At 37.8% G+C, this 26,747-nt stretch overlaps 1 protein-coding gene across 2 annotated transcripts; it reads left to right on the top strand.

Moving 5' to 3' along the window:
• Positions 1 to 1,300: 1,300 nt before the first annotated feature.
• On the top strand, positions 1,301 to 26,631 carry MEMO1 (mediator of cell motility 1). Of its 2 annotated transcripts, XR_004593049.3 has the most exons (10): positions 1,301 to 2,203; positions 13,259 to 13,340; positions 15,166 to 15,234; positions 15,795 to 15,907; positions 17,656 to 17,767; positions 18,925 to 19,067; positions 21,505 to 21,581; positions 24,120 to 24,224; positions 25,988 to 26,203; positions 26,302 to 26,631. XR_004593049.3 is itself a non-coding variant. In XM_034428194.3 (9 exons), the coding sequence occupies exons 1-9, from the start codon at positions 2,143 to 2,145 to the stop codon at positions 26,117 to 26,119; spliced, it is 894 nt and encodes a 297-aa protein (XP_034284085.1). In that variant the 5' UTR covers positions 1,334 to 2,142; the 3' UTR covers positions 26,120 to 26,631. The 2 variants fall into 2 exon arrangements, 1 of the variants encoding a protein (XP_034284085.1); XM_034428194.3 differs by having other exon boundaries at positions 1,334 to 2,203; positions 25,988 to 26,631.
• The last annotated feature ends 116 nt before the right edge of the window (positions 26,632 to 26,747 follow it).

Raw genomic sequence — 26,747 nt, 5'->3', positions numbered from 1 at the left:
ATCTTGGTGTTCTAGTAGACAATCACTTAAATATGAGCCAGCAGGTCAGTGCAATCCTAATCAAGACCATGTGAAGTATTAGTACCACTTTATAAAGCTTTAGTAAGACCATACTTAGAATGCTGCATCCAGTTTTGGTCACATTATTTTAAAAAAATAGACACTGGGGAAAGAGTGCAGAAAAGAGCAGCAAAGATGATTAGGGAGCTGGAGCCTAAAACATATGAAGAACAGTTGCAGGAATTGGGTTTGTTTGGTCTAATGAAAAGGAGGACTAAGGGTGACATGATTGCTCCAATATTTGAGGGGCTGCCACAAAGAGGGTGGTCAACCTATTTTCCAAAGCACCAGAAGACAACACAAAAAACAATGGATGGAAACTAATCAAGGAGAGAAGGAACCTAGAACTAAGGAGAAATTTCCTAACTGTGAAAACAATTACCCAGTGGAACGGCTTGCCTTCAGAAATTGTGGGTGCTCCATCGCTGGAGGCTTTTAAGAAGAGACTGGACAACTACTTGTCTGAAATGGAGGTCCAGATATGGTTTCCTGTTTGAGCAAGAGATTGGACTAGAAGACCTTCAAGGTTCCTTCCAACTTTTATTGTTCTGTTCTGTTCTGTTCTGTTCTGTTCTGTTCTGCCAGGCTATTACATGCACCCTGTGAGGCGAGTTGGACTGGGAGAGAGTGACTGGCCCAAGGACACCCAGCTGGCTTTCATGTTTAAGGTGGAACCTGAACTGTCTTCTCTCTTTCTAGGCTGGTGCTTTAACTGTTTCTGGATGAAGATTATGCTGTCTGAATGTCCAACAAGTATGTCAATATTAAACCAATACTGTATGAATGTTAAATATTTAAATAATTAGACCATCCTTGGCTGCTCCAAAATAGTAAGTATCTCAGAGCAACTCATGTCTGATAATAGAGACTGTCACTGCCTGCAAAGCTGAAATGTTTCCAACATAACCTTCTTCTGAAATTTCTATGCTGTGATTTGTAGAGATACTGAAATAGATTATTCTGAATACAATAAGGCAAACTTTAAGGTGCTGAATATTAATAGCATCGATCTAATAGTCAACTTGTAATTATTTAAGACCTTCGCTATGCAATATCTTATATTCTCTTTCAGATGCAAAGAAATTCCCTTCTCCATCCCTTTAACAAATTAGAAACTGAGCAGCTGCCAGAAACGGAGTTAATTTGGAAGCCTTCATATGTGCTGAACTTAAACTTCCAGTACCCACTGCTAGCTGTACACACTACGGACGTTGTAGTGCAACACATCCGGGTGCACCAGTTCCCGGAATATTAAGCGGCGACATTCTTTTCCGGGAATCCACCTTTTTTGCATTCTAACTTTCGAGCGGACCACGCAGAGCACAAGCTGCACGCGCTTTTTCACCCCCCTTCCTTGAGCAGCTCTTCCTGCGCTCCCCCCCCCCCCCGCCAACCTCCGTCGACTTAGTAGGCATCCCTCTTCTCCCCTCGAGGTGGTCCCACCTCTTCCTCTAATCTTCCCTTCACCTCAGAGACACAAACCCCCCAATCAGGGAGGCCAGATGCCATCGCCACGGCAACTTCCCTGGACCAATCTTAAGTGATCCCGCCCGCAACCTTCCCTTCATCCAATCGAGAGGAGGCTGTTCAGAGAGCTGCCCAATAGGAAGCTGCGATTATGCCCGTCCGGCGAACAGGGAAAACCATTACCCAATCGTCACAGGACCTTTTGCTTTCCTTTGCCCAATGGAGAGCCACGCTGCTCTAGTTATTATGCCACAGGAGCCGAGTTAGGCCAAACCCGGCGGCTGCCGCCTGCTCTGTGGGTATCGCCCAGGCGGCGGTTGCTGCCTTGGCCTTTGTCCCCCTTAGGCTCTGCCTTCCTCCGCCTCCTTTCCTCTCCTCCGCTGTCTGCGCACAGGCCGGCGGATCCTACGGGCAGCTTCGAGCGCCTCGCTGCGTGCCGCCTCCACTGCCTTGCTTTCTACCCCGGGGTTCCTCCAGCAGCACCGTTTCCCCCTTCCCGGGGGTTTCACTTCTGCCGGGGGAGGAGGGGGACTCAATACCGCCGCGGCCGGACTCGTCTCCTGCCCACCCCCCTCCCGACACTCCCCCAACACCATAGGCGGCTCAGGCACCAAGATGTCCAACCGAGCGCTCTGCCGGGAGGCCAGCCATGCCGGCAGCTGGTACACGGCCTCAGGTACGAGCTGGGTCACAAGCCTCGGTGGGTGGGTGGGTGGCGGGTGATCTGCGTGGCCTGCTTGAGCCACGTTGAGGGAGCGGCGGAGGGTCTGTCGGGGCGACTTTTAGCCCTCAAAACTCTCCCTTTCCTTCAACGGAGACCTGCTCCGCTGCTTTATGCTTAAAAAGCCAAATCCGTCAATCTCGAATAAGTGGCATGTTAAATGCTGAACGGTGGACGAGAATGAGGGTAAAACGGAGGCATTGAATCCGTGCTCGTTCCCAAAGACCACTTGGCCACGCACGGAAAGGCGGATCGGTCAACTTATCGCGGCGGCGTTAGCTGTTGGCGATGCCCCGTCCTACCTTAAATTGCAGCCACCCGGAGGTGGGGGGGGGGGGGAAGAGAGAGAGAAAAAAAAGTCGACTGTCAATTCACCAAAGTCCCTGTCCTAATAAGGCTGCAATCTCGGACGCGTTTGCTGGGAAGGAAATCCCATTGAACCCGGTAGGGCGCTGCCGAGCTGGTGCTTAAGCTGCCGTGACATGTAACTTCGGTGTGTGCGATCGCCGCTAGGGAGGGAGCGTTTGGCCGAGGAAGGGGGTGAAGAAGACGTGTTGCAAAATCGCCCGACGTTAACCCCTGCCAGGAAGGCGCCTGTTGCTTCTGGGTGGGGGGGGGGATGGTATAGCAGCGATTAATCGCGGGAGCCGGCGTGGTTTAGTGCGGAAGAGGCTTTCTCCCCCATGATCGCTGGGGCCGGGGTGGGCCTTTGACTGAATCAGCACATTTTGCCGGGAATGCCGGGACCCTCTTCTAGATCTCCTCCCCCCCCCAATTAATCGTCCTCTGCCGCCCCTAAACAATCACCTGCTTGGACTGCCGAGGATCGATTCCCAAGGAATCGACAGAGCCTGGAGGAAAAAGATGTTCCTCTCTTAAGGCTGTCCCCGGAAATCTCCCCTACTTCTCTTTATAATATTCTCCCGTAGCGTCTTTCAGCGAAGGTGCCTAGGACAAAGGACCGATGAGGAATCCTCTTGGGTGGGGGTGGGGTGGGGGTTTCGTGTAGAGTCAGGGAACCGATCAAGATCCCCGAAGTATGTATGTGAATGAAAAGGGGTCATTTAGGGTAAAGCGAGGGAGGGGGCGAATTGCATTGTGGGAACGCAGCAGTTGTAATTCGGGACCAGGCTAGTAGGCATTTGTCTACTCGGGCTTCTTCCTTACTGTCCCGGGTGGCAACAATTTTGAAAAATACATTTTTAAATACTGTGTTGAAATCCCATAGAATTGAAGATGCCAGTGCATGCAGGATTTAAGGTTTTGAAAGGTTATTTTAAAATCTTATTGTTTCTCCGTATTTGAATTTTTGCATCACACATGCAGTGAAATTGTAAAGAAGACAATGCTTTTAGGGGGTGCATTTAGCTGTCACTTGGTTTCCAGTATCAGTAAAATAACCAGTTATCAATATTTTTTCTTTCTCCCCCACCTTTGTTTCTTATACAGTAGTTTCTTGAGAAAACGTGCACAACAGTGCCCTCTGCAGGATGTAAGATTTACATTGCCTACAATATGATTTCTTTCTGTATGTGCTCATCAGATATTTCACTTGGCCTAAAAACAACTCTCTAGGGAAAGATAAAGCAGTGAAAGCAACACATACTTACTTCATCTAGCTTGTGAATGTATATTCTCATCTGAAAAATGTGATAGAGAAAGGGAATACATCAATTTTTACAAGCATATAAATAGCACATCTGCATACTTGCTACTTGCTTAGAAATTTAAACTAAATCTTTCATGGCAGCAATTATAATTTAGTTATATAGCATGCGTTGCTTCTTTTAGTTTAAAATCTTTGCAAAATGGAATACAGTTTTATTGTTTAGGTATCTGGGAAGATGTGATGATTGGAAAAATTGAGGGCTTCTGCAATTATATAGGAGCAATAATTTTAACTGGTATATAGCTGTCACTTCCCAGCTTTTCTTAAATTAAATGTTCTTTTTTTAAAAAAAAAACAACCTGTGAATCCATTTCATCCCTTTCACATATATTTTAATGTACTTACAGTGATGATTCAGCAGAACCATCTCATATTTACAAATACTCTAGTTTTCTATCTCTTCATGGGAGTAGGACTAATTTTAAGCCAATCTCTGTATTGGATGATATATTGATCTAAAGATTATAAAGAAGCGTAAGCCAACCTCCCATTTCGCTACTATGTTTTCACATCCATATGATATACTGGGCCTCCTTATGTGGATTCACCAACATTAGCATTTCATGAAAGCTCAGCATACCACTTGCTAAAAATTAGGGGATAAGGTTGTTGGAGCAAAAAAGCAATGAAGAGTCTGTTTGTATTGTTTGTGGTCTTAAATGGCTAGCTATATCTGCTGCTGTTTATACAGCATCTCCTACTTTTCTTAGCCCTTTGGAGTTCTCACAGTTTGCCAGTAGCCTCCTCTTTAGCTTTCAATCCTAAAATGAAAAGTAGACTGTAGTTGAGTGGAAGAATGCAGGTGGAAGGAGGAATCCTTTCACAGGCAGATTCTATTCTCAGCCACCAGAAATGAAGCTTGTAAGGAAGGAGATTTCCAACTTTTCCAGCTAGAAAGCAGGCTTTAAGGCTTTTTTCCTCACTCTTTGTCTTCTAGAAGAATTTTCAAAGGAAATGTTCCATCAACTCTCTACTTGGGAACCAAGAATGAGAGAGATCTAGAGAAAGAGCCCAGAAGTTGTTAACAAACACTCTATCCACTATAGTATACAAAAATGTTTCCTGGCTATTCTCTGTAGGCTGATTGATATGACAGCAGGAGATTGTAGCTACCTAGCCAAGCTGACAGATTAATGTAGAAGATTGGGAAAGAGCTTGATCAGACCTCCAGGTGGCCACAGCATGGAGATGAGTGGCAATGCTGGCTTCAAGCCTGTGAATAACCCTTCAAGGTTGAAGGCCAATTCCTGTACCACAGAAAACAAGGCCTTGGACAGGGCCATAATGTGGGCAAGTCTATGAACATCCCACCACATATTACAATGGGAGCACTGAGCACCAGAAGGCTGAGGCTGATTAAGAGACCAACAGGTCTCTTGCCAACCCAGGATGGCAAGAGAAAGTAAGAGAGGATGGCTTCTTGAACCTCTTCCTCCCATGACAGCTGAGAAGGCACTGGACCTGTGAGAAACTAGGGAGGGTCTATTCTGAGCCTCTTGCCTTGCCCAATATCCAGCTGTAGGCTATGGTGTTTCTTATCTGATTACTCCCTAGATAGGATTTTTTTGCCCTATCTCCCAAACGCTTTCCCAGATACCATTACAGACTCTGAGGTTGCCTGAACCAACCAACAGTTAAAAGCCAAACTTGCAGCAAAGCAAAGTCTTTGGGAATAAACTATTAGAATAAGCAATAAGTATTGATAAGTCTCATTTTGCCTATAGCCCAATAGAAGGAAGAAAGCAAACACAAGAGATGCCCTGCATCTTCTTTTCACACCAAAGATCAAATTCCCTACTTTGTTCTGGGCAGAAGATATTTGGGTGATGTACCCTCTTGGATTCCCAGATTCAATAGCCAAAATGTTGCCAGGTTTAGCACACAACCAAGGTAGACATTTCTCAACTTGATTCCGTTACTTTTTAAGTGGTCCTACAACTGCAGAAATTCAGACACACCTGTAATCTCACATACCAAAACAGGTAGATTGAGAGTACCTATCGCAGAAGAGATCTACATTGGGTTTTTTTCCCTATTCTCTTTCCATTGCCAAAATACTGTCTTAAACTGAACTCTGGGCCTCAGAATAAATTTATCAGACAGTGAAGCTTTAAAATAGAGTAATTAACTTTCTAATTTTGATGGATTTGTCAGAAATTTACCTAATATCCCAACTAGGAACCCTCCCCCCTCCCCCAAAGATTCCTCAGATTTGTATGCAAAAGTAATCAGGTTCACTTCACAGCTCTCTTTTTCAGTCTGGCTTTGTCGCTGAGGCTATTCAAAATGTGAAAATGGCTCCTCTGGGCCATTTAAGAACCCAGTGGCTCCACATTTATAGTTACCTAGACAAGATGCTCATCATAATGTCCTCTATGGCAAGCTCAGGTTAATGTGCTACTGTTTCATACTGCCTGAATTTAGCTAAAATATGCTGGCACCATCTAGGTTGATTGTACATCTGCAGTTACAATTAACAAAGAGGGAAGGAAGGTTTTCTTGACTCAGGGATGCAGTGCCAAGAAAGAGAACTTACTCTGAGTGACTGAACCTTGTAAAGCTCATAAGAGCACGATTATCACAGCATTGAATTTCAATGACAAGCCAATAGCTCTACTTCTAGGTATTTCACATGTATTTCACCTCTAGGGACATGCTCCTGCCATCTCATTTCCCTACATGGGTCTTGTCAGTAATATATACACGTTCTTAGTGATTCCCCCTGAACTAATTTTCTGTGAACTTTTTTTATCAGGAATCCAGGACTCTGATAGCCCAGTGGATGGTTTGAAGGCTTAGGGAGGTAGGAGTGTTCTTGGGAACCTGTACATGGTATTTCTGGCCAGAACTTTGCTTCATTGTTTAGAACACTTTCCAGATCTCACTGAGCCCAAAATGTGAATATGACTGTGGATCTAATGTAAATGTAGATTAGACCAGCAAAGGAATGATTGTTTCCTACTAAAAAGAAAATTGGGGAAATGAGTTTCCTGTCCCACAGTTAACAGGTGAATTGGATAATACATAATCCTGGTGTTCACAGTCAACAAGAAAATGTTTTCCTTGTTCTTAGCACTTTCTGTACAGGAATGACTGTTGGCAGACTTAACAGCAGGAGTAATGTTAATAAGCATTTTAAGTAGCTGTGGAGTGGAATCATCTATCTCTAAAAGACATTATAAAATATATGCTCATCTCCTCAGACACAGATTTGGGGCACCCATAATAACAACTGACCAACCTGTGAATAATGCTGTGGTATATCTTAGATCCATCTTCAGGGACCAAGAAAACCAGCAGTATTTTGTTCACTAGAAGGAGATTTTGATGATCTTACTCTAGTTAGAAAGAGAAGTATATTAAGAAAGTGGTCCCCAGTATCTAGGATGTGCATTACCTTCCTATACCGTGCTATTATATATTCTTCTTCTGTTTCCATGTGTCCTACTGGTTACACATTTGTTATAAAATACACAATAAAATAGAAGTTTAATCACTCAGCTGAAGTGAATACATTGCTGAAGGAAGGAACCTTCTTCCATAGGCTAGGAAGAAGCTTAAACTCTGTTTTCTAACTAGAAGAGATGGAGCCAGTCCTTTCTTATAGGATCTGTCTTCTGGTGACCTGAAAGGTACTTTATCATAAATAAGGCTACTATGCTAATGGCAGTGGATGAAGTTAGATAGCACTGTTTGTCTGAAGACTAAATTCATAGTGAAAACTATTTATCTTCTGGACATCATACTTTTTACGTTTGCTGTAAATGGGAGGCCTTAGATTACATACCACATATGTGGTATGTGAATCTTCTTTGTGGGTAATAATTATTCATTGTGGTGGAAGAGTTGGTATAAGAGTCCAGTCTTAACTGTAGAAGCAAGAAGAAAAAAATTGAACTGCTGCTTACTTTAATTACTTAGTTAGGAAACCCCTCACTCACCTCATGATGTCTTTTCTTGGTTTTGTTTTAGTTATATATATTTTAGATATACCTCTATCCACAAGGTAAAGTGAGCTGCAGCTCACAAAAAGTATGTCTTTTAATAAAAATTGTTTGAAAAGGTGTTATTAGACCATTTCTATTTGTTACCAGACCCGTTCTATTTGTTTTTTCCAATAAAATACATCTGCATTTCCTAGTTGTTTAAAGGTATAGAGTAGGAATAACTAAATCAGAAATTGATCAAGCATCTCTTTATGAAGTCAGTTTGGAAATTTTTGGACTGTAGCTGGAGTTGGAAGGTTTAATGTAGAGGCAGAAACCCCTACTACATCACTTGAAATAAAGGAAGATTTTTGTTCCTATTAATAAATTCTCAGTGTACATTACAGAAGGAGGACAGGGGAAATAGAAAGACAGAAGGGCTGTTTTGGCAAAGCAATAAATATAATTGTTCAGCAGTCTAAATTTGAAAGGGAAAATTATTTAGAGGACAGAAACATGCACATTGCAGTTATTGGTTTCTTAAATCATGTGCAAAGCTTATGTGAGTTAGGAAAGGATGCAGCTTCGTTAAGATTTGCTAACAGATGTAATGTTTGTGCTCTACATATTTTGAATCATGTGTTCCCTTTTGAATCTATATTGAATCCATATCCACAGTCCTAGAAATAAATGTGAGTCTTCAGCTGAAGAGCAGAAGCTAAGCAGTATAAATTTGGAGAGACACACACATTTTATATGAATACCTTTAGATTTACTTTCTCTCTTCCATACCAGATCTTGAATACAGTGCATGTGGAAATTAGAAAAACATGTCTACGTGAACGAAGCTTTCGTTTCCACAAAACTAAATTAGAGTGCTGAGGTTTCTTGAGACAAATTATAAGTTTAAATAAATAAAGTAATGGATTCTAAATGATGTGGAGATACTCCTATTGTGTCCAAACTTGTATGTACTGCAGAGTAAACATATTCCCTGCTCTAGGGAGTTGGCAGCAAGGCAGAAAACTGAACTGGCTGGCTAGACAGGTTTGCTGTGGTCTCTTGCTTATTCTACAAAAAAATCTGACATGAGCTCAGTGATTACAAAAGAACTTGTATACGCCAGCCCATTTTGCTGAAGCAAATGCTGATTAAGCACCAAAGTATAAAATGATCTGCAAGCAAATGTCCTTTTAAGAAGAGTATGGTGACACCTTTGGGATCATCAACTTTATGTGCATATGTTTTTAAAGACTAGAACTTTCATCAGGCACAAAGAAGTTTAACCACAATTGGCAGATTCTTTTATTTTTATTTATATCTATCTATCTATCTACCTATCTATCTATCTATCTATGTCTGTCTGTCTGTCTGTCTAGAGCAGTGTTTCTCAACCTTGGCCGCTGGACGATGTGTGGACTTCAACTCCCACAATTCCCCAGCCAGCAGAGCTTGGGAGTTGAAGTCCACACATTGTCCAGCGGCCAAGGTTGAGAAACACTGATCTAATATGTGTGTGTTAAAACGGAAAATACTGTAAACAAATGAGAAAAGATCTATAAAAGTTCAACATTTGACAATTCAATGTAAAATTTACAAATAACTTCTGGATATTTTTACACTTTCTTGGATGGATTGATTAACAAATGTTAAAATATTGTCTATAGAGTTGTATTTTGAAAATCTTAAAAATTGCACTAATTTTTTTTTCTTTCGTTTGACCATTTTATGTTGTAAATGTTTCTTTTTATTTCTCTGAAATGGTGATGCTATCCAATGAGGGCATATGAAGAAAGAACTTAATTTCAAATAGTGTCACATCAATAGAAATCTGTTGTATTCCTCTTCTCTTCTGGTTGTCTGAGTTGTATGTTTTCCTCAAATGGGAAAAGTTCATCTATTCAAGAAGCATTTTGCTTCTTGTGCTATTGCTGTTTGCATTTTTTAAATTTGCATTTATCATCTAATATGATATACTATTAAGCATTGTGTGTATGTGAACCAGTATGCAGAAAAGGAATTAATGCTATGCAAAAAGGATGATAGATAGATGGATGGACGGACAGACAGACAAACAACTAGCTCAGTGGTTTTACTTGTTTCATTTGGTAAGTTTATATTGACCTAAATTGTAATGGGTTTGTTTCACTTTAGTTTATCAGATTGAATAAACACTGTATCCTGTAAAGCATTGCAGTGCTTGGGCAAGTTTAGGCAATTTTAGTTGATTAAGTAAATTGTGATTGAACAAACAGCGGTTTGGCATGAAGTGCAAAACAAGTCTAAACAAAAAACAGACATGCCACATTTTGGTTTAGTTCATTGTTTAAGACAGACTACACTTTAGTCTGAGCAGAGTCTGGTTTTTATTTTATTTGTGTTCCACCTTTCAATTCTGATGAACAATTAACATGCCTGTTGAAATTAAAATACAAAATCATAAGCAATTAAAAACATAAATTAAAATTATTATTGTTACTTTTAACATTAGTTAAAAGTTTTGACTATGAAAGTTTGGTGGTATAACTTCTTTTTACAAATGCCTAGCAGTGGGGCAGAATGCAACTTCTGACTGAGTGCATTCCAAGATTGGGAGTAGCACAAGTGAAGGCTCACGTCTATTGTCAGAAAAACCTCAGATCTTAATAGCCAGATAAATGTAGACAGTCAAATTATAAACCATTTAAATCTGTCAAGGTTGGTAATTAAGATATAGTTTGTTTATTAATCTTTCTCTTCACACCATTTATATTGGATGTCTTGAGGAAACTTTCTTACCTAATATCAGAGAGTATTTGCTTTCATAATTATTTTGTATTAAAATATTTAATAGTTTGGTATACTTCAAATAAAAAAATCACTCTTACTCAGTGTTACTAAATATGGATCTCTGCCCTTGTTATTCACAGAAGAGTCATTTGGGTTATGATTAGAAATATATTTACAAAATACATCTGGGAGAATCAAGATGACTTTGTTGGAATTCTACTGTATTATAAATTCAATCATATAGATATAATATTCCTAATGACTCTTTCTATAACTCTATTAAACATCCTCAAAATTTAGTCTTTGTCAGTGTTTAAGTGTGATGTCAGTGTCAGTGTCAGTGATGTAGGTGCATAAATAATAGTAGTCTTTTAAGATTTCCAAAATTTGGTTAATATTTTAATAAAAAGAATTAATCTGATAGGCCCAAAACAAGTCAAATGCTAACAAACTTTGGGACAGAAACAAACTGCTACATGATTTTGATATTTCAGTAACAAATAGAAGATTTCCCAGAATCCAAAATAAGAGTAGTAGTCAAACATTATTTTATATTTTTCTTTTGACTACCCTTACTGAAACATATCTAAATTGTAGTTTTAAAATAGATTAAATAAAATATTCGGGTTTATTTTCTAAAAAAAAAAGCCATACAACTATTGCTTTATTGAATTTCTATTCTTAACAGCAAACTTTGTCTGTTTATGACAAGTATTAATCAGTGAAAATAAAATTTGGTAACATTTTATAATTACTAAGTGACTACAGTTTTCTGTCAAGTTTTCTCCTGACACTGAGATAACAGTCTTCTAATATTGTATAATTAGGCTACACCTCATTTCTTCCTCGTTCTACATGAGTAACTACATTAGTAACTCTTGATCAAAAATATAATGGAAAACATATTCAGAAACTTGTGAAAGATACTGAAACATTATGCAAATATAATGGATTTTAAAGGGCACTTCTAAATCAAATATTTACTTGAAAAAAGGTTAGCATTATATGAAAGTGCTCATCCTTTGACAGAAGAGATCAGTTTATCTGCTCATGGACATATAGGTCTTAAATCAAGGATTTCTGGGAGTAAATTTCAGTTAACTTTGGATTCTGGAGTTGATGTGGAGAAATGTTGGGAGAAATGCATTTAATATAACCAGATAACGCCCAAAGAAAACTTGTTTTCACTTTCTGCATTGAAATAGGAATAGGATTTTCACAATGGTTCAATGTTCTGTTCTTTACTCTTCTTAGCACTACTGTGTTCATTAAAGTGGGTTTTAATGTGCTTCTGGTAGGCTACCTTTCGCCCTTTAGATCTTCTGGACCATAACTCCCATAATTACTGGCTGCTGGCTGTACTGGCCAATGCAGCTAGGCATACATTTGAGGAAAAATTGTTGCATTAAATCAATATTTCAAAAAAATGAAATGTTGATGGCATGGTAAATACTAACACCTTTACCATGATTTTAATTATTAGAGGCAAATTGTCTAAAAAAAGCGTTGCTTTTTTCAGTCATGCCTTAAGCCAGACTTAAAACACTGCTCATTGCTTTTTAAATACTATCCATATGGTGCAGTTTATTTTAATATATTTACCAGTCCTCTTTCAAAATTGAAATTTTAGCAACTGTAGTTACTGGGTATAAAGTAATTGTATTGGGGAATATAAAGTGCATTGAGTGGGTGCATAGAGATTACAGAGAATATACTGTAGATGATTTAGCCAAGTCACAATAAACGTTAAAAAGCATCTTGTTAAAAAGATGCTCTTCTGAGGAGATGGAAAAGTTATCATCTAAAAGATAGACGTTCCTCCTGGATTTAGTATTGGTGGAAAGATTTATTTTGCAAGGCAGTTTCAAAGTGCTCTTAATCTAGCATAAAAATAATGGTTTCTCATTGATAAATGTCTCCTATCCATCACAGTAAGGGAACTAGTTTTCTATTCTAACAATGAACAATGTTAATTTAGTTGTGAACTCCAAACAGCAATTTATAAACCACATTTGAGAGAGGCTATGGCAGATGTAAAGTTAATTACATTCAACAGTGTGCCTAACTCAGCAGGTATTGTTGATCTTCTTAATATGTTTGGATAGTATTATCTGTACACCAGAGGATTATCTTCAATGACTGAGTATATGTTTCTGGCCAAGCAAAGCTTTGAGAAATAATGACAAATGAGGTAAATGAGAAGCTGACTGTGGTTTTAAAACTACAATATTCTTGTGATTTTTGCCTCATGCTCTCCTGTTACCTATGCAAGAAATCTGATTCTTTTTTCTTTTCTGGACCTTCTTTTTCCCCAGTGTTTATTGGGAAATAAGTCATTTGCACCATTTTAATTTACATTTGTAAATAAATATTCCATTCCATTTCATTCCATTGGTATTAGTAAAACTAATGCATCAGTAGATCAACTTTGGCTAAAATACAAAGCAGGAAACATTGACAACTACTTATTAGTAACTTCAAAATCCCCTAATGGGTTTTTCATTGTTAAATACAATAGGGTTTGATTGAAAGTCAAGCTTGTACTGTTTTAAATTATTGCTGGTAAAAGAAGAATTAAATACATGGGAACTATAACAAGGGATAATTTTTTGCTAACATTGTTTTAAAAATCTATTTTTTCTGTAGGACCTCAGCTGAGTGCACAACTAGAAGGTTGGCTCTCTCAAGTACAGTCTACAAAAAGACCCGCTAGAGCCATTATTGCACCGTAAGTTTTTTCCCCTCTTCCTCCCACTCACTGAAGATTATAAAAGGGCTATCCCAAGAATTCATACAAAGACGTTAGAAAAAGTTACTACTCCCCTCAGATAACTAGAGAGAGCAAAATCTTCCTTATCCCAATTTGTATTGATTGGATAATAAGCTAGTCTTATTCCCCTGACTTCTTGGTGGCAGTTTCTTACCATTTATTGTAGATTGACTGTTGAATTACAAGAACAGGTATACTTTAATTGCTTTGGTTTCATTGTGACAATTAGCTCTGGCTTATTCTGAACTCAATCTGACAAGATATCAGTAGCAATTAGTTTATGGCTATGTGTGAGGGCAAATTAGTTTGAAAGATGTAAGAATCGGTCTACTTCTGTCTTATTTTTAATTTCTTTTAGAATAGCTAACCATTTCATGAAATTAGGCATTTGGAATGGGCAAATTAAATCTTTAATCTAAATTAAAATATCTGTATTATATATCTATATCTATATCTATATCTATCTATCTATCTATCTATCTATCTATCTATCTATCTATCTATCCATCTATCTAGTATTTTTTGCTCCATAAGAAGCACTCCCCCCCAAAAAGTGGGTGGAAATGTCTGTGCATCTTATGGAACGAATATTGCATCACAGACTATGAAGTATATTACCTCAGGGGTCCCCAACGATGGACTGGTGCTGGTCCTTTGGTGAATAGCAGCTGAGCCGTGTCGGCAGGGTCCTTTTACAGTGCTGAACACCGCCTCTTCTGTCTTTGTCATTGCCCACCTCTTCTATCTCTTTTCCGCAGTGCAGGAGTCAATAGGCAGAGCTGGCCCATGAGAGGACACCTATCTGTGGTCCTCTCAGGCTCTGCCTGATATATTTTTTCTTGTTTTCCTCCTCTAAACCTAGGTGCATCTTATGGTCAGGTCTTATGGAGTGAAAAATATGGTGTGTATATATATGTATATATATCGACAGACACTTCGATAGATACTGGTAATTAGTCAAGCAATTCTTATTATTAAGAATCCTTTTTTATGTTCATCCATATTATTCTTTTCTCAGAAATATGGTTTTTTTGAGCCCAAATCACAGGAAATTATACTTTGAGTATTATACTTTATACTTTATCTTCTGCTACTCAATTGAATAGTGTTTAGAATACGTGAAATGTTAAGTCTTCTGAGCAATCTTTTTGAGAAAGCAGAATATTAGTATCTTCAAATCACTTTAATCTTTAATTAAAATATACAGATTTAATTTTCTTTTCCTGTGCCTAGAGTTAACAATATTAATATGACATACACACCAGGACAGAGGATTTTTTCTTTCAATGAGTCTATTTACCCATCCCTACCCCCAGCTAACTTTTCAGAATCTGTATGCCTTTGGCATGACCAGACAGGCATTCCTTGTTTTTCCTGTCAGGAGGAACAAGGACAGATTCCAGGAACTCTTTTCAATATAGTTCAATCAGCTTGAAACAGTAGCTCCCAAGGAGGCCTGATTTTACTTGCTAGTCCCCTTTTCTATAAAAGAATTACTTTTGAATGAATAGCCATCATCGCACTGAGTTGGATCAGGAGGTCTTGGAGGCCAGATTTGATCATCACATCATAGTTTTCTTACTGCTAGTACCCACCTTATTTTCTGCCACATAAGTAAGCTTTTTGCCTTGATTTTTAATACTTAGTTTGGAGCACTCACCTGATATCCGTATATTGGCCTAATATCTACTTATCAAACTCAGTTATATTTATTTCATTGATATTTTTCTACAGAGATTCAAAAAAAAAAAGCCTCAAAGAAAGTGTCTTTTATTTTTGGCAGACATGCAGGATATACTTACTGTGGGTCTTGTGCAGCTCATGCATACAAACAAGTGGATCCTTCAATTACGTAAGTAGCATTCAAGTAGATTCTTGTCCTAAGTACTACCAGATGCAGTTTGTATAGATACTGGTTAAGACAACATAAAATTATTTAAGGTGGATTTGTCAGGAGAGGAAATCTGTTTATCAGAGTTACAAGCATAATCAACTGGATCCTAGAGAATGTAGGAGACCTGTAGGATTTTTTACTGAAGCTTTCTTTTTCACATACTTGTCTAAAATCCGTTTTTTATAGATGGGGGAATCATCTTGAATTAAATGGAAAGCAGTGCACGAGGTTGCAATGGAAAAAAGAATCTGAAAGATTTATTCTGTGTTCAGAAGAAGCCTTTGTATTGTCAAATATCAAATCTATATCTGTCCCAATGCAGATTAATTTTTCCCTGGGATTGTGCTTGCCAAATTCTATACAAAACTCTTCATGTGATCCAGATGTTATGTGATTCAACTTCTCACAATCAACCACATTACAAATATAATGTGGAAATTAAACAAGGAAATCAGACCTCTTGATGTGCTTTAGTTATGAAATATTTTACTCATATGCTTTTTCTTATTCATCTTCAGACGGCGAATCTTCATCCTTGGGCCTTCCCATCATGTGCCCCTCTCCAGATGTGCACTTTCCAGTGTGGATATATATAGAACTCCCCTATATGATTTACGAATTGATCAAAAGGGTAACTGTACACAATTCATGCAATACACAAACAAAATCAGTTGTTAGCAAATTTAGACTATTATTTTTCTGAGACTGTCTTCTACATAGTTTATCTCTTAACTATTTGTGCAAAAAGGCAGCTATATTGACGCAGAAGGTTTTAATGCTTATTGTTCCTTTTATGTATTGGCTGGGTTTGCATAGAATTTTAGCACACAAAAGACTGAATTCGTATAGTGCATTAAGTCAAAAAACAAACCATGTTAAAGCTTAACTCAGTGCGTGAACTGTTGGCAACTGTCTTAGGTATATTTACGTGTAAGTATAATTTAATATTAACCATAGTGCATGCCACACACAACACAATTTATTACAACCTGCAGTTGTTTACCTATTATATTTCTCTGCAGCTACTTCTCTACATCTTTGGTAACTGGCAGTTGCCAGTTCCAAGATTTTACGTTTTAAACAAAAATGCAGGAGCATATCTAGTCAGTCACAGATCATCCAGGTGTGGAGTGAGCAAAGTCTAATCCTTCCACCAGATCGTTTAAAATAAGAACCCTGCGTGGAGTGATTAAATAAACCTGAACAATGGAGATAACGTCAATGGAAGCGATTCTGCTTTGTTGCTACTTTTGTTTTTTTATCTCAGTTACTGCATTGATTGATGATACTTAATTACACCAAGTTAAGGTGAAGTGGAAGTCACATCCAGACTAGGTAAGCTGTGGCTATGGAAGGAGTAAAAGTTATTCATAGCCACATGAAAACTATATGCCTGGGTTCAATCGATACACTAAGTCTAATCGCAAAATGACAAGTAAATGTGTTTATTTCCAATGTATATTTCTCTAATCATTAACTACATTTTTCAGCTGGGAGTCCCATATTAAGCTCATGATTTAAATTAGAATGTGCAAAACTCATCAATTTGGGAATAGGACATTCTGAAGAATTGAAAAACATCCCGCTCCAACTCCAGATCATGTCAAATATCCTACTTGACCATATAATTCCAGAGGTGATTGGTACTTTCAAGGGTATTATAAAGTCTTTCACCTAGAAGCTGATTGAAGTGTTCCAGATGAAATGCTCATTTGGAATCCATTTTCTGGGATACTTAGAACTATCTCTGGTTCATAGAATTTACTTGTAGAAGTTGTTGATTCACGCCCTCAATGACATGGTCCTGTTCTCAGATTGGTTAATTTTGTGCATATCTAGCTCTAAGTAATGTTTTCAATCTCATTAGCTACAAAGCAATTTGAAAGAAACAATTGAGACAAGCTTTTAGATTCTAACAAAAATTACTAGCTATGTCTGAAAAATGTCCCTTACTGTATTTTATAAACGCTGTTAAATGTGCCATTACTCCACAGTTGTGTCTTTATTTTATACAGTTGAAATCTTAACATTAGTGTTCTCAAACCTGAGCAAATACAAATCAAACTAATATATTTCCATATGTATTATCCTGTTTTTTATGTGTGTAAATCTTCCCCTCAACAAAATACCATTTTTAATTTTTTATTTGTTTGTTTGGAGTGCCCTGTTTCATTTCTCGGGTAAGTCAGGAAGGGGTGGGGGGACTTTCACCAGAACTACTGTGAATAGCATTCTTACTACAGACTATGGTTCCAGTGTTAATTCTTCAGGAATCATCAGTCTAACGTATAAAGTAGAAAAGGGGAGGGGGAGTTATGCAGCTGTTTATCCATTTGTTCCTTTTTTTTTTAGTCTATTAATATATTTGAAATTTTTCAGTTTATGCAGATCTGTGGAAGACTGGAATGTTTGAGCGTATGTCTTTGCAAACAGATGAAGATGAACACAGTATTGAAATGCACTTGCCTTACACTGCTAAAGCCATGGAAAGGTACACGGATCATTTAAAAATTGCAGATATCAAATTGCATGTATAATAATAATATAAATAATTATAGTAATAAATCCATCTTCTCAGTTATTTAATAACATTGAATACATTTATGTCTTCAAAATCCTTAGGGCTTTGATGTACCAAACCAATTAAAATGAGAGGACTGTGAACTGAAACTTAAGACACTTTTAGAAGAATAGAAACACACAGAATTGAGCAAAATAGAGTTTTCAATAGAGAATTTTTGTCCTTTTAATAATAAAAATATGTGCATTTTTAAATAAAGAGATTAAAAGGTTTGAAATCTGTAAATATTCTGCTCTTGAACTCTACTTAGCTCATATGTGTATTTTTTTGAAATAATTTGGAATGATTGGCAAAATTAAAAAAGTGTTACATGGATTAGCCTCCAATCCCTCATTACTGTGTGTGCTGCTGCATTCTGAACTAGTTAAAGTTTCTGGATGATATGTAATTGGGTGTAATTAGCATAGAGATGATACTAAACTCCATACCAACTGATGACCTCCCCTAGTTGTTTTATGTAGATGTTACAAAGGAACAGTGAAAGGCTTGAGCCTGAGGCATCCTACATTGCAGGGCTTAGGGCTCAACTTCTCCTAACAACCTTGCCTTGACTGAAAATTTATGGAATGTAAATTGATGATGCTACTCATTGCTGCACCCTATTATTTTTTTAATCACTCCTGCAGTTTGTCTTCTTTTTTTTTTCTGACAGTTTTGGGCAGGCTTCCTAACAAACCATTAATTTGCAACCAAGAATATTATTTTTATTTTTTAACAATATATCTTGAGTCTTTGAAGTTGAGGTTGATGCTTTGCTTTGAACAGATTAACTTACATTGTTTTTTTGTAAATTAGAAGAATTAGTGAACTACAACCAGGTGTCTCAGGAAAAGAAACATTACCAGGCACCTTGACATCTGTGACTATCATATGTGGTATCCTGGCAATCATTTACAAGAAATTCAAAATCTAAAAGTTTTTTGCCAGATGTGCCAAACTCTATTCATTGTCAGGAATAGTGAGACTTTTGCAGGGAGCTCACCAGGCCCTGCAGAATCATTTGAATGTGAGAAAAAACTTAAAATGGCACCGACCAAGTTTTGAATCCTTTTTTTTCTTCTTTTTAGCCATAAGGATGAGTTTACTATTGTTCCTGTATTGGTTGGAGCATTGAGTGAGACAAAAGAACAGGAATTTGGAAAACTCTTCAGCAAATATTTAGCAGATCCTTGTAATCTTTTTGTGGTTTCTTCTGACTTCTGTCATTGGGGTAAGTTAAATTATATATCTGAACATGTTCACAAAACAACTCGTTTAAAATTAACCTATTTTAAAATAACAAACCTGCTTCAGCAAAATAAAGCAAAACATGGTGTTGTCCATTAACGTTCCCCAATTTGTTGCCTTTCTATTGTGATGAATTGTTATCCATAATCTACAGTATACTATATGGCGATTATAATTGTAGACATCTAATGCAGCTGATGAGCATCAGGATGGATGGACAGTTTATTCTATTTTCTTGAATACAAGTAGTTCTCTGGTTATGATGATAATTGGGACCAGAATTTCCATCACTAAATGATGCCGTTAGAAAGTGCAATGTCATATGACTGCATTACTTAGTGATGGCAATCCTGGTAGTCCCAGTTGCTGTCATAACCCTGGGTCTAATCAGGATCCAGTGGTCCTGGGAGTCCCAAGCAAGTAGGCTTGTGGGTGAGTGTATAGGTGCTACAGGGAAGGCACTAAAGTGTGCAGGCAGGCAAAAAACTTCCTGCCAGCTTCCCCATTGATTTTGTAGGAAGCCAATGGAATTTCAGAAATTGTGAGCGCATGTAATCTGGGGGTTCTCCTGGACTCACTGATCCTGCTCAAAAGGATAGGTAGCATCTATGGCTTGGAGGGCTTTTGCACACCTTTACATTGTGTGCCATCTGCGCCTGCCCCTGGACCAGGAGGCCCTGATCACTGTCATTTATGCCCTTATAATCTCTTGCGTGGATTATTGCAATTCCCTATACATGGGGCTGTCATTCAAGAGCATTCGGAAGCTTCAGCTGATGCAGAATATGTCAGCATGAGTAGTAAATGGTGCTGGTTACTTGATATATAAAACACCAGTAATACCTGTGTTTTTGTTGCCAGTGTGCTTTTAGGAGAAATTCAAGGTTCTGATTGTCATCTTTAAAGCCCTTCTTGGCTTAGTTCTGGGTTACTTAAGGGTCTGTCTCTCCTCAGTTGTTTCTGTCTATCTGATTCAATCAAACAGAATCAGAATGCTTTTGGTCCCATCAGTCAAAGAATGCCAGTTGGTGGGGCCTGGAAGACATGCTTTTTTTGCTATAAACCTCCTTATGAAACATTCTCCCTCTGGAGATGAGGATGCTTCAATCCTGCTGGCCTTTCTTAAGGCCCTAAAGACCTAGTTCTGGGGCCTTGAGTGTGCAGGGACCTCAATTGTACTGTATTGCCTGTATTTAAATGTGTAATAATGGTTTTTATTCTATTCTAATTCTATTTGCCATCCAGAGACACTCACTGAGATGGATGACCATATAAATTGAATGGATAGATGAATAGGTGGGTGGGTGGATAAACGGATGGCTGGATGGATAAATTACCTTAATCTTTCTTAAGCCGGAGGCCATACTTCTAAAGATTGCATTCTTTTCCCCTTCTCTTATCATTGTTTTTAATTTCAAAAAATAGTTATCAGATTTAGGCTGTTGCTTTTCTTTGCAATATAAGTGTGCAAACCATCTGGACGGGTGCTTCTTAAAATGATCCTCCAAACCTACTGCTCAGAATGTCATTTGAAGGCTTGTTTTACTTGTTTAAAACAAACTCTTACTTCCCCATGCACCGATGATGATACCTAGGGTGGTAATGAAACATCTGCAGAAAAACAACCAAGTTCAGAGAACACCAGGAGACTAATCTTTCCCATCGTAGCATGTGTGTGTATATATAGAGGGAGATACTTCCACCAGAATTGCCATAAAAGCAAGAAAAAACTTCAACACTTCAAGCAGTTGAATTTAAGCAGTAGGAAAGTGCTTTGTTTAAGTTTCCCTGAGTGGTTTGTACAGCTCTGTTTCCAGCAGAGTAGCTTCCCATTTGTTTTAATTAAAAGAAGCATTAGCAATTAAAATCAGTGGGCAGGAAGCCTGGTGAGCAATAAAAGAAATGTCTGAAGTCAGAATAGTGCCTGCATGCACATTTAACAGTCAGGATTTTTTGTCCTTAGAGGTGAGATGCTTGTACAAAAGAAATGCATTCTGCACGTGCCAAAGTATTATTAGTTGTGCATAGAATAATTCTATCATTGTAGGATTCATAGAACTTTTTCAAAATTTGCATTTTTTGCTTGTGTGTTTCTTCCTCCTAGGTTAATATTTCAGATCTTTCAATATAGCATATACTTGGGAATGTGGTTTGGGGATGTCTTTCTTCAGTTTTTACCAGAGGCATTTTTGGTGTGCTTTGGAAAAAAGAAATTTCTTACAATTGCCAGTGTTCCAGAATAACACAAATTTTTGTTTGTATGTATAAAATTTGTGTTATTGTATGTGTATGTGTATATATATATGTGTGTGTGTGTGTGTGTGTATTTATGAATCAAAATGTAATTCTATTTGACTTGCCATAAACATGTATATAGCTAATCCTTTGGTCTTTAATTTCATATGGCTTTTTCTCTTAAGGTCAGAGGTTCAGATACAGTTACTATGATGAGTCTCAAGGAGAGATTTATAGATCAATTGAACACTTAGATAAAATGGTAAGTGTAAATATCTCTTGCACATTTTTTGTCTTGAATCTGATCAAAGCATTACCCATTATATCTTTTATATGCTTTGCATGAACCAATTCATACTATAGCTTTTGTTTGTTTGTTTGTTTGTTTGTTTGTGGCTTATTGCATTGTGTGCACATATCCACCAACATTTGTCAATCGTGGTTATTTATTAGAAATAGAATAACAGAGTTGGAAGGGACCTTGGAGGTCTTCTAGTCCAACCCCCTGCCCAGGCAGGAAACCCTACACCACTTCAGGCAAATGGTTATCCAACATCTTATTGTATGAACCCATACAGCCTCATTTTATTACAAGCATTTTTATGTTGTTTGAGGCAAACAAGTCTAAGCAAAGTAGAAAAGCTAACTAGTGGTAGTATTAAAAAAAAAACACCAAATATACATTTTGTAAACAAATTCACTCTCAATAGTAGCATTAGAACAATAAGGAGTGCCCGCATATGTCCCAGGAACATTCTTCATTGATTCTTCAGTTCCTGAATGCCCACTTAAACAGTCAGGTTTTAATGAGCTTTCTCGTCGTTAACAACAAGAATGCTGTCTTCTTGATGCCAGTTTGGCAACCAATAAAGCCAGAAAACAAATAGAGCAGTTTGTTGCTTAACTACCAGTAATCCTTTGTGTATGTGATTTAGCCACCAGTCAGGAATAGGCAAGTAATAGTCATTTATTGACAAAATAAGAAGATTTGCTGAAATTGGGAATAAGATGACAGAAATGTAGCTTTAGGGAAGATTAACATGAACTCACAGCGAAGGTCTAATTGGACATGAATTACAAAAGCAATTGGGGCCTGAAGATGGATACTAGGGAATATAAATACACATTAGACTGTAGATGATTTTAGCAAAGAATTATTTGAATTAAAATAAATAGCACTAATACTTGGTGTGATAGGCAGTATAACTTTCAGTTACATATGTGTATGCATATGTGTATGTGTGTATTATACAACCTTCGATCCCCTGGATGATCATTTCAGAGGTATTTTCCTTACCAGATTCCTCAGTTTCTTCAACAATGACTGAGCTTCTAACGTTCTGCCTTCACTGGAAAAGTTCTTAAAAATTCAGGGAGATATTCAGAGATCAAATATAGCCCATGTTGAACTGTGTAGCAAAGTAAAACATCAGCAGTTGATCATAGGAAATATGTATAATATTTTGTATTATGCCATAAATTGATGCATTATCACATTTATGTCATAAATGTGTTATTATAAAATTTGCCAAATTTCAATTCCATGAGAGTCATGGTTCAGAGAGAGAGGGGGGAGGGGGAGGGAGAGGGAAAAAGAGAAAGAGAGCACCCATGCAAAGCCCCCATTTTGCTAGGGTTGAACTGCAGTTTATTCGTCCCCATCCAGGCATTAAACGAAGCCTCCCCAGTATCCCTTGGCTGGCCGGGGTGGAGATATATAAGTTGAGTGTTACTATATATTGATAATATCTCATCCTGTGCCATTAAATAAAGGCACTAGAGGTTTTATGTAGGTGTTAAATAATAGTGGGGAAAGAATTGAGCCGTCAGGAACCTCTTCAGAAGAATACCATAGTTGATGGCAAATCAAGGAGAAGAAGGGTGGATGAACTATTTCCATCCCAGTCCTTCCAGTGGTTATCCACAAGTGGGACAAATGTCATTTCAGTCCTATACCCGACCTGAAACCTTTCTGATTCTTGCCATTAAGGCTGCCAGAAGGAGTGTGCTCTTGCCTTTCTGCCCTCCTTCTGGGTACTGATAAAGTGGCTGGATCTTCAGTGTAGTTCAGCAAGGCCTGAAGATTTCAGCACCGATCTTTACCTATAAAATATTGTTTTATAAGTATGATTATTTGGCATTGAGACACTTGGATGAAATCAGTTACAGGAAATTGTCGTAAAGCTGTTCTTGTCCTAGGTCTTTCACTTTATCATTGGATGCGGACTCTGATATTGAAAATGCAATATAGAAGAAAGTAATTAATAGAACCTGTAAGAGAAGAAAATAATTGCTGCTTTTGTTGGTGAATCACAAACACTCAAAATACCCAATGTCACTCTTACTACTAGTTTTTAATAGTAAAGTGAATATAATCTATAAATGATTTTTCCTCAGATATAAACTATTGGGGTCCTTGGTCCTCTGGGCTTGGTTGTTTTCTTGCAGACATTTCATTGCCAATTTAGATAACATCATCAATGTTAGTAAGGAGTAGGGTTTGTTTTCATTTTATATATAGTACTAGTGACTCATCTTGCCAGCATTGCTGGGAGTGATCAACAGCCCAATCAAGGAACCACCAAGATCTCTTCTATAAAAAAACAACCAAGCTCAGAGAGCTTCAAGGACCCCACACTTCAACCCTAAGCTAAGTAAGTTATGTAAATTATTACATTCCTAGTATACCATGATTTAGTTTTTATCTGTCAATCATATTGCCAGTTTTTCTTTTTGTTAAATAATATATTTTATATTTCAGGCATTTAAAAAATAACAATAACTTTATAATTCTCCTCAGGGTATGAACATTATAGAACAGCTTGATCCTGTGTCCTTTAGCAATTACTTGAAGAAATACCATAATACAATATGTGGAAGACATCCTATTGGTGTTTTATTAAATGTAAGTACTGTTGTTAAATGAAATAATGAGTACAAGTTTTCAAGTTATAAATATATAAAAGCTCTTCATGCCCTCAAGACTATCACTTTCTGATTGCTTTTGCCTAATCGATAAGATCTAGCAGGGTTGACATACTCCAGATCCATCAAGAAAGCTCTGCTATTATGCAGAACAGTGGCTGTTTCTCTGTGGCTGTCCCTGGTCTCTGGAATAGCATTTCTTCTGAACTCCATGTGACCCTGATTGGGTTTATTTCAACAGGGACACGGCAGGGTGATTTGTAATTTCATTGATATAGGGCTTGTACTTGTCAGGGCATTTATTAATCCCATGTTTGGCTCTGGGACTAATTACCCTGGTTTAGAGGAGGAGATGAATCGAGGCTTATTCCAAGTTGCAATATTCTGAAAAGAAACGCGAGGAAGGTTTCTAATAAAACTCATTTATTTGTTATAAAGAAAATAAAACACCTCACTAACTAAGAAAAGTTAATTGTTACATTTTGAAAATAATTCTTGTCGGCTATGTCAGCCGGACCTTGGCAAGAGAACAAAGGAAAAGAGAGTGTGAAGAAGCAAGTGAAGGAATGTGGGTGGATACGGAAACACGTAGCTTACTGATAAGAAGTTGGCAAAGCTACGGAGAGTCTGACAGTCCAGAAATAATGAGCTCAGTTGGTAAATAAAATAACGCAGTGACAGTACTGTTGTTTCCCATTGTGAACTATCCCATTGTGGATAGTTATGTTGGCCATATTAACTTACTGGTGGCCATTTTAAATAATTGCTGTTTTTTTATCCCACCTAGAGATGCTTCAGTAATTGAGACAGCTAATAAATTTATTAAATAATAAAATAATTTAGGGAGTTGGGGAAGGAGAATCTGCAAGATAGAACTGGTAGAGATTCTGAATTTTTAAAATGTCCCTTTCATTAGTGTAAAAGTCCCACCAACTAATTTTTCAGTTGTAATTTCATCTAGCTGTGGGATGGAAGAGCATATCCCTTGGGGTACTTGCAAGAAAAAGTTCATAGAGCCAATAGAATTGCACCCTTATGTTTGCCAGTTCATGGAGGAGTAACCCTAACTTTACCATGACAAGTTGATTATTCATCCAAAAATGACCAATCTCCCTGTGAAAAAGGGATGAAGCTTTTCTTTGCCATCTCTATTTACGGTATATTCTTGGATGTGGGTGGGTGGTATGTGTGCATGCTGAATTTTCTGTGTAGATCAAATAAAATACAGGCATTCAGAAAAAAGCCCTTTGTGTTAAGTTCCTCAGAACTCAGGAAGATTCACAATTAGTAGAACCATGGGACTATGTGCCTCACTATATGAGTCAGGAGTAAACAACATGGTGCATTCCCAAACGCATCCTTTGTTCTCCCACTTGACTTTTAAAAAATATTGTTTTAATAAAAACAGTTACAGCGGAAGATGGCGTGTTGTAAAGTGAACATAATCTTTATTAGCAGGATTGCCTTTGGGCCCCATTAAGGTCCAATTGAGATTAAAAAGCACTCTTAGAGTTAATTTGCCTTCTGACAATCAGTAGTGTTTTTAATGTGTTCCGAAGTAAATGTGTGCATCCACCTGCCTCAGTTTTCCATATGAATGGTTATTTCACTAACCATGAGAAAAGTTGTTCAAAGTTCTTGATTTTTTGGGGGGGGGGGGAAGGTATTCCTTATTAATGTGTAAGAAGTGTCGCCAATTATCTGAGTAGTCATTTTATAAAACTTTCTTTTTATTCCATCTAGGCTATCACAGAACTCCAGAAGAATGGAATGAACATGAGCTTTTCATTTTTGAATTATGCTCAGTCAAGCCAGTGTCGAAACTGGCAAGATAGCTCAGTGAGTTATGCAGCAGGAGCATTAATGGTCCACTGAACCTCTGACTACTCAGGGATGACACCTGCACACTCAATGGGGTCCCAGCCTTGCCCTTGCAAAGATGCAGTTCCTGATCTTTGGGTATACTGAAACCTCAAACTAATAGAACTCTTCTTTTTTTCTAGTAGGTGTAGTCCTTCCTTAGTTACAACTCATTTTAAAAATGCTTTCTTGTTTAGGACAAGGGAGGAAGGCTGGTGTCAAAATGTTGTGACTTCTAAAAACCAGTGGCTATAAAGGTATGGTGACAGACGGTCCTTGCAAAATACAACATGTAAAGCATTTACCACATCCCAGATTTGCACTCTGCAGACCTGTGCACATACTCTGCTTTCAGAATAGTTTTGCAAGTTTAAACAGAAAAGGATGGAAGCTTTTTAATAAAAAAATGCATTTATAAAAGATCCTGTATTAGAATATAATAAAACTCCAGTATAGTCAATTACTACCCGTGTTGTACAACAAATATCTTCTATTTTAGTTGCTAATAAAGGGCTGCACAACCAAAATGGCTACATGTGATTCATTGTATTTTTTGCATTAACTCTGTCTTCATGAAGAGCAACTCTCGCTCTCCCGATATTTTTGGCTTTCACTGGTCTTGTGGCCGAAACTAATAGGAGTT

This window comes from Pantherophis guttatus, chromosome 1 (assembly GCF_059756535.1).
Source record: "Pantherophis guttatus breed Tessera chromosome 1, ASM5975653v1, whole genome shotgun sequence".
Taxonomy (NCBI): domain Eukaryota; kingdom Metazoa; phylum Chordata; class Lepidosauria; order Squamata; family Colubridae; genus Pantherophis; species Pantherophis guttatus.
This window is presented reverse-complemented; position numbering and strand designations above follow the sequence as displayed.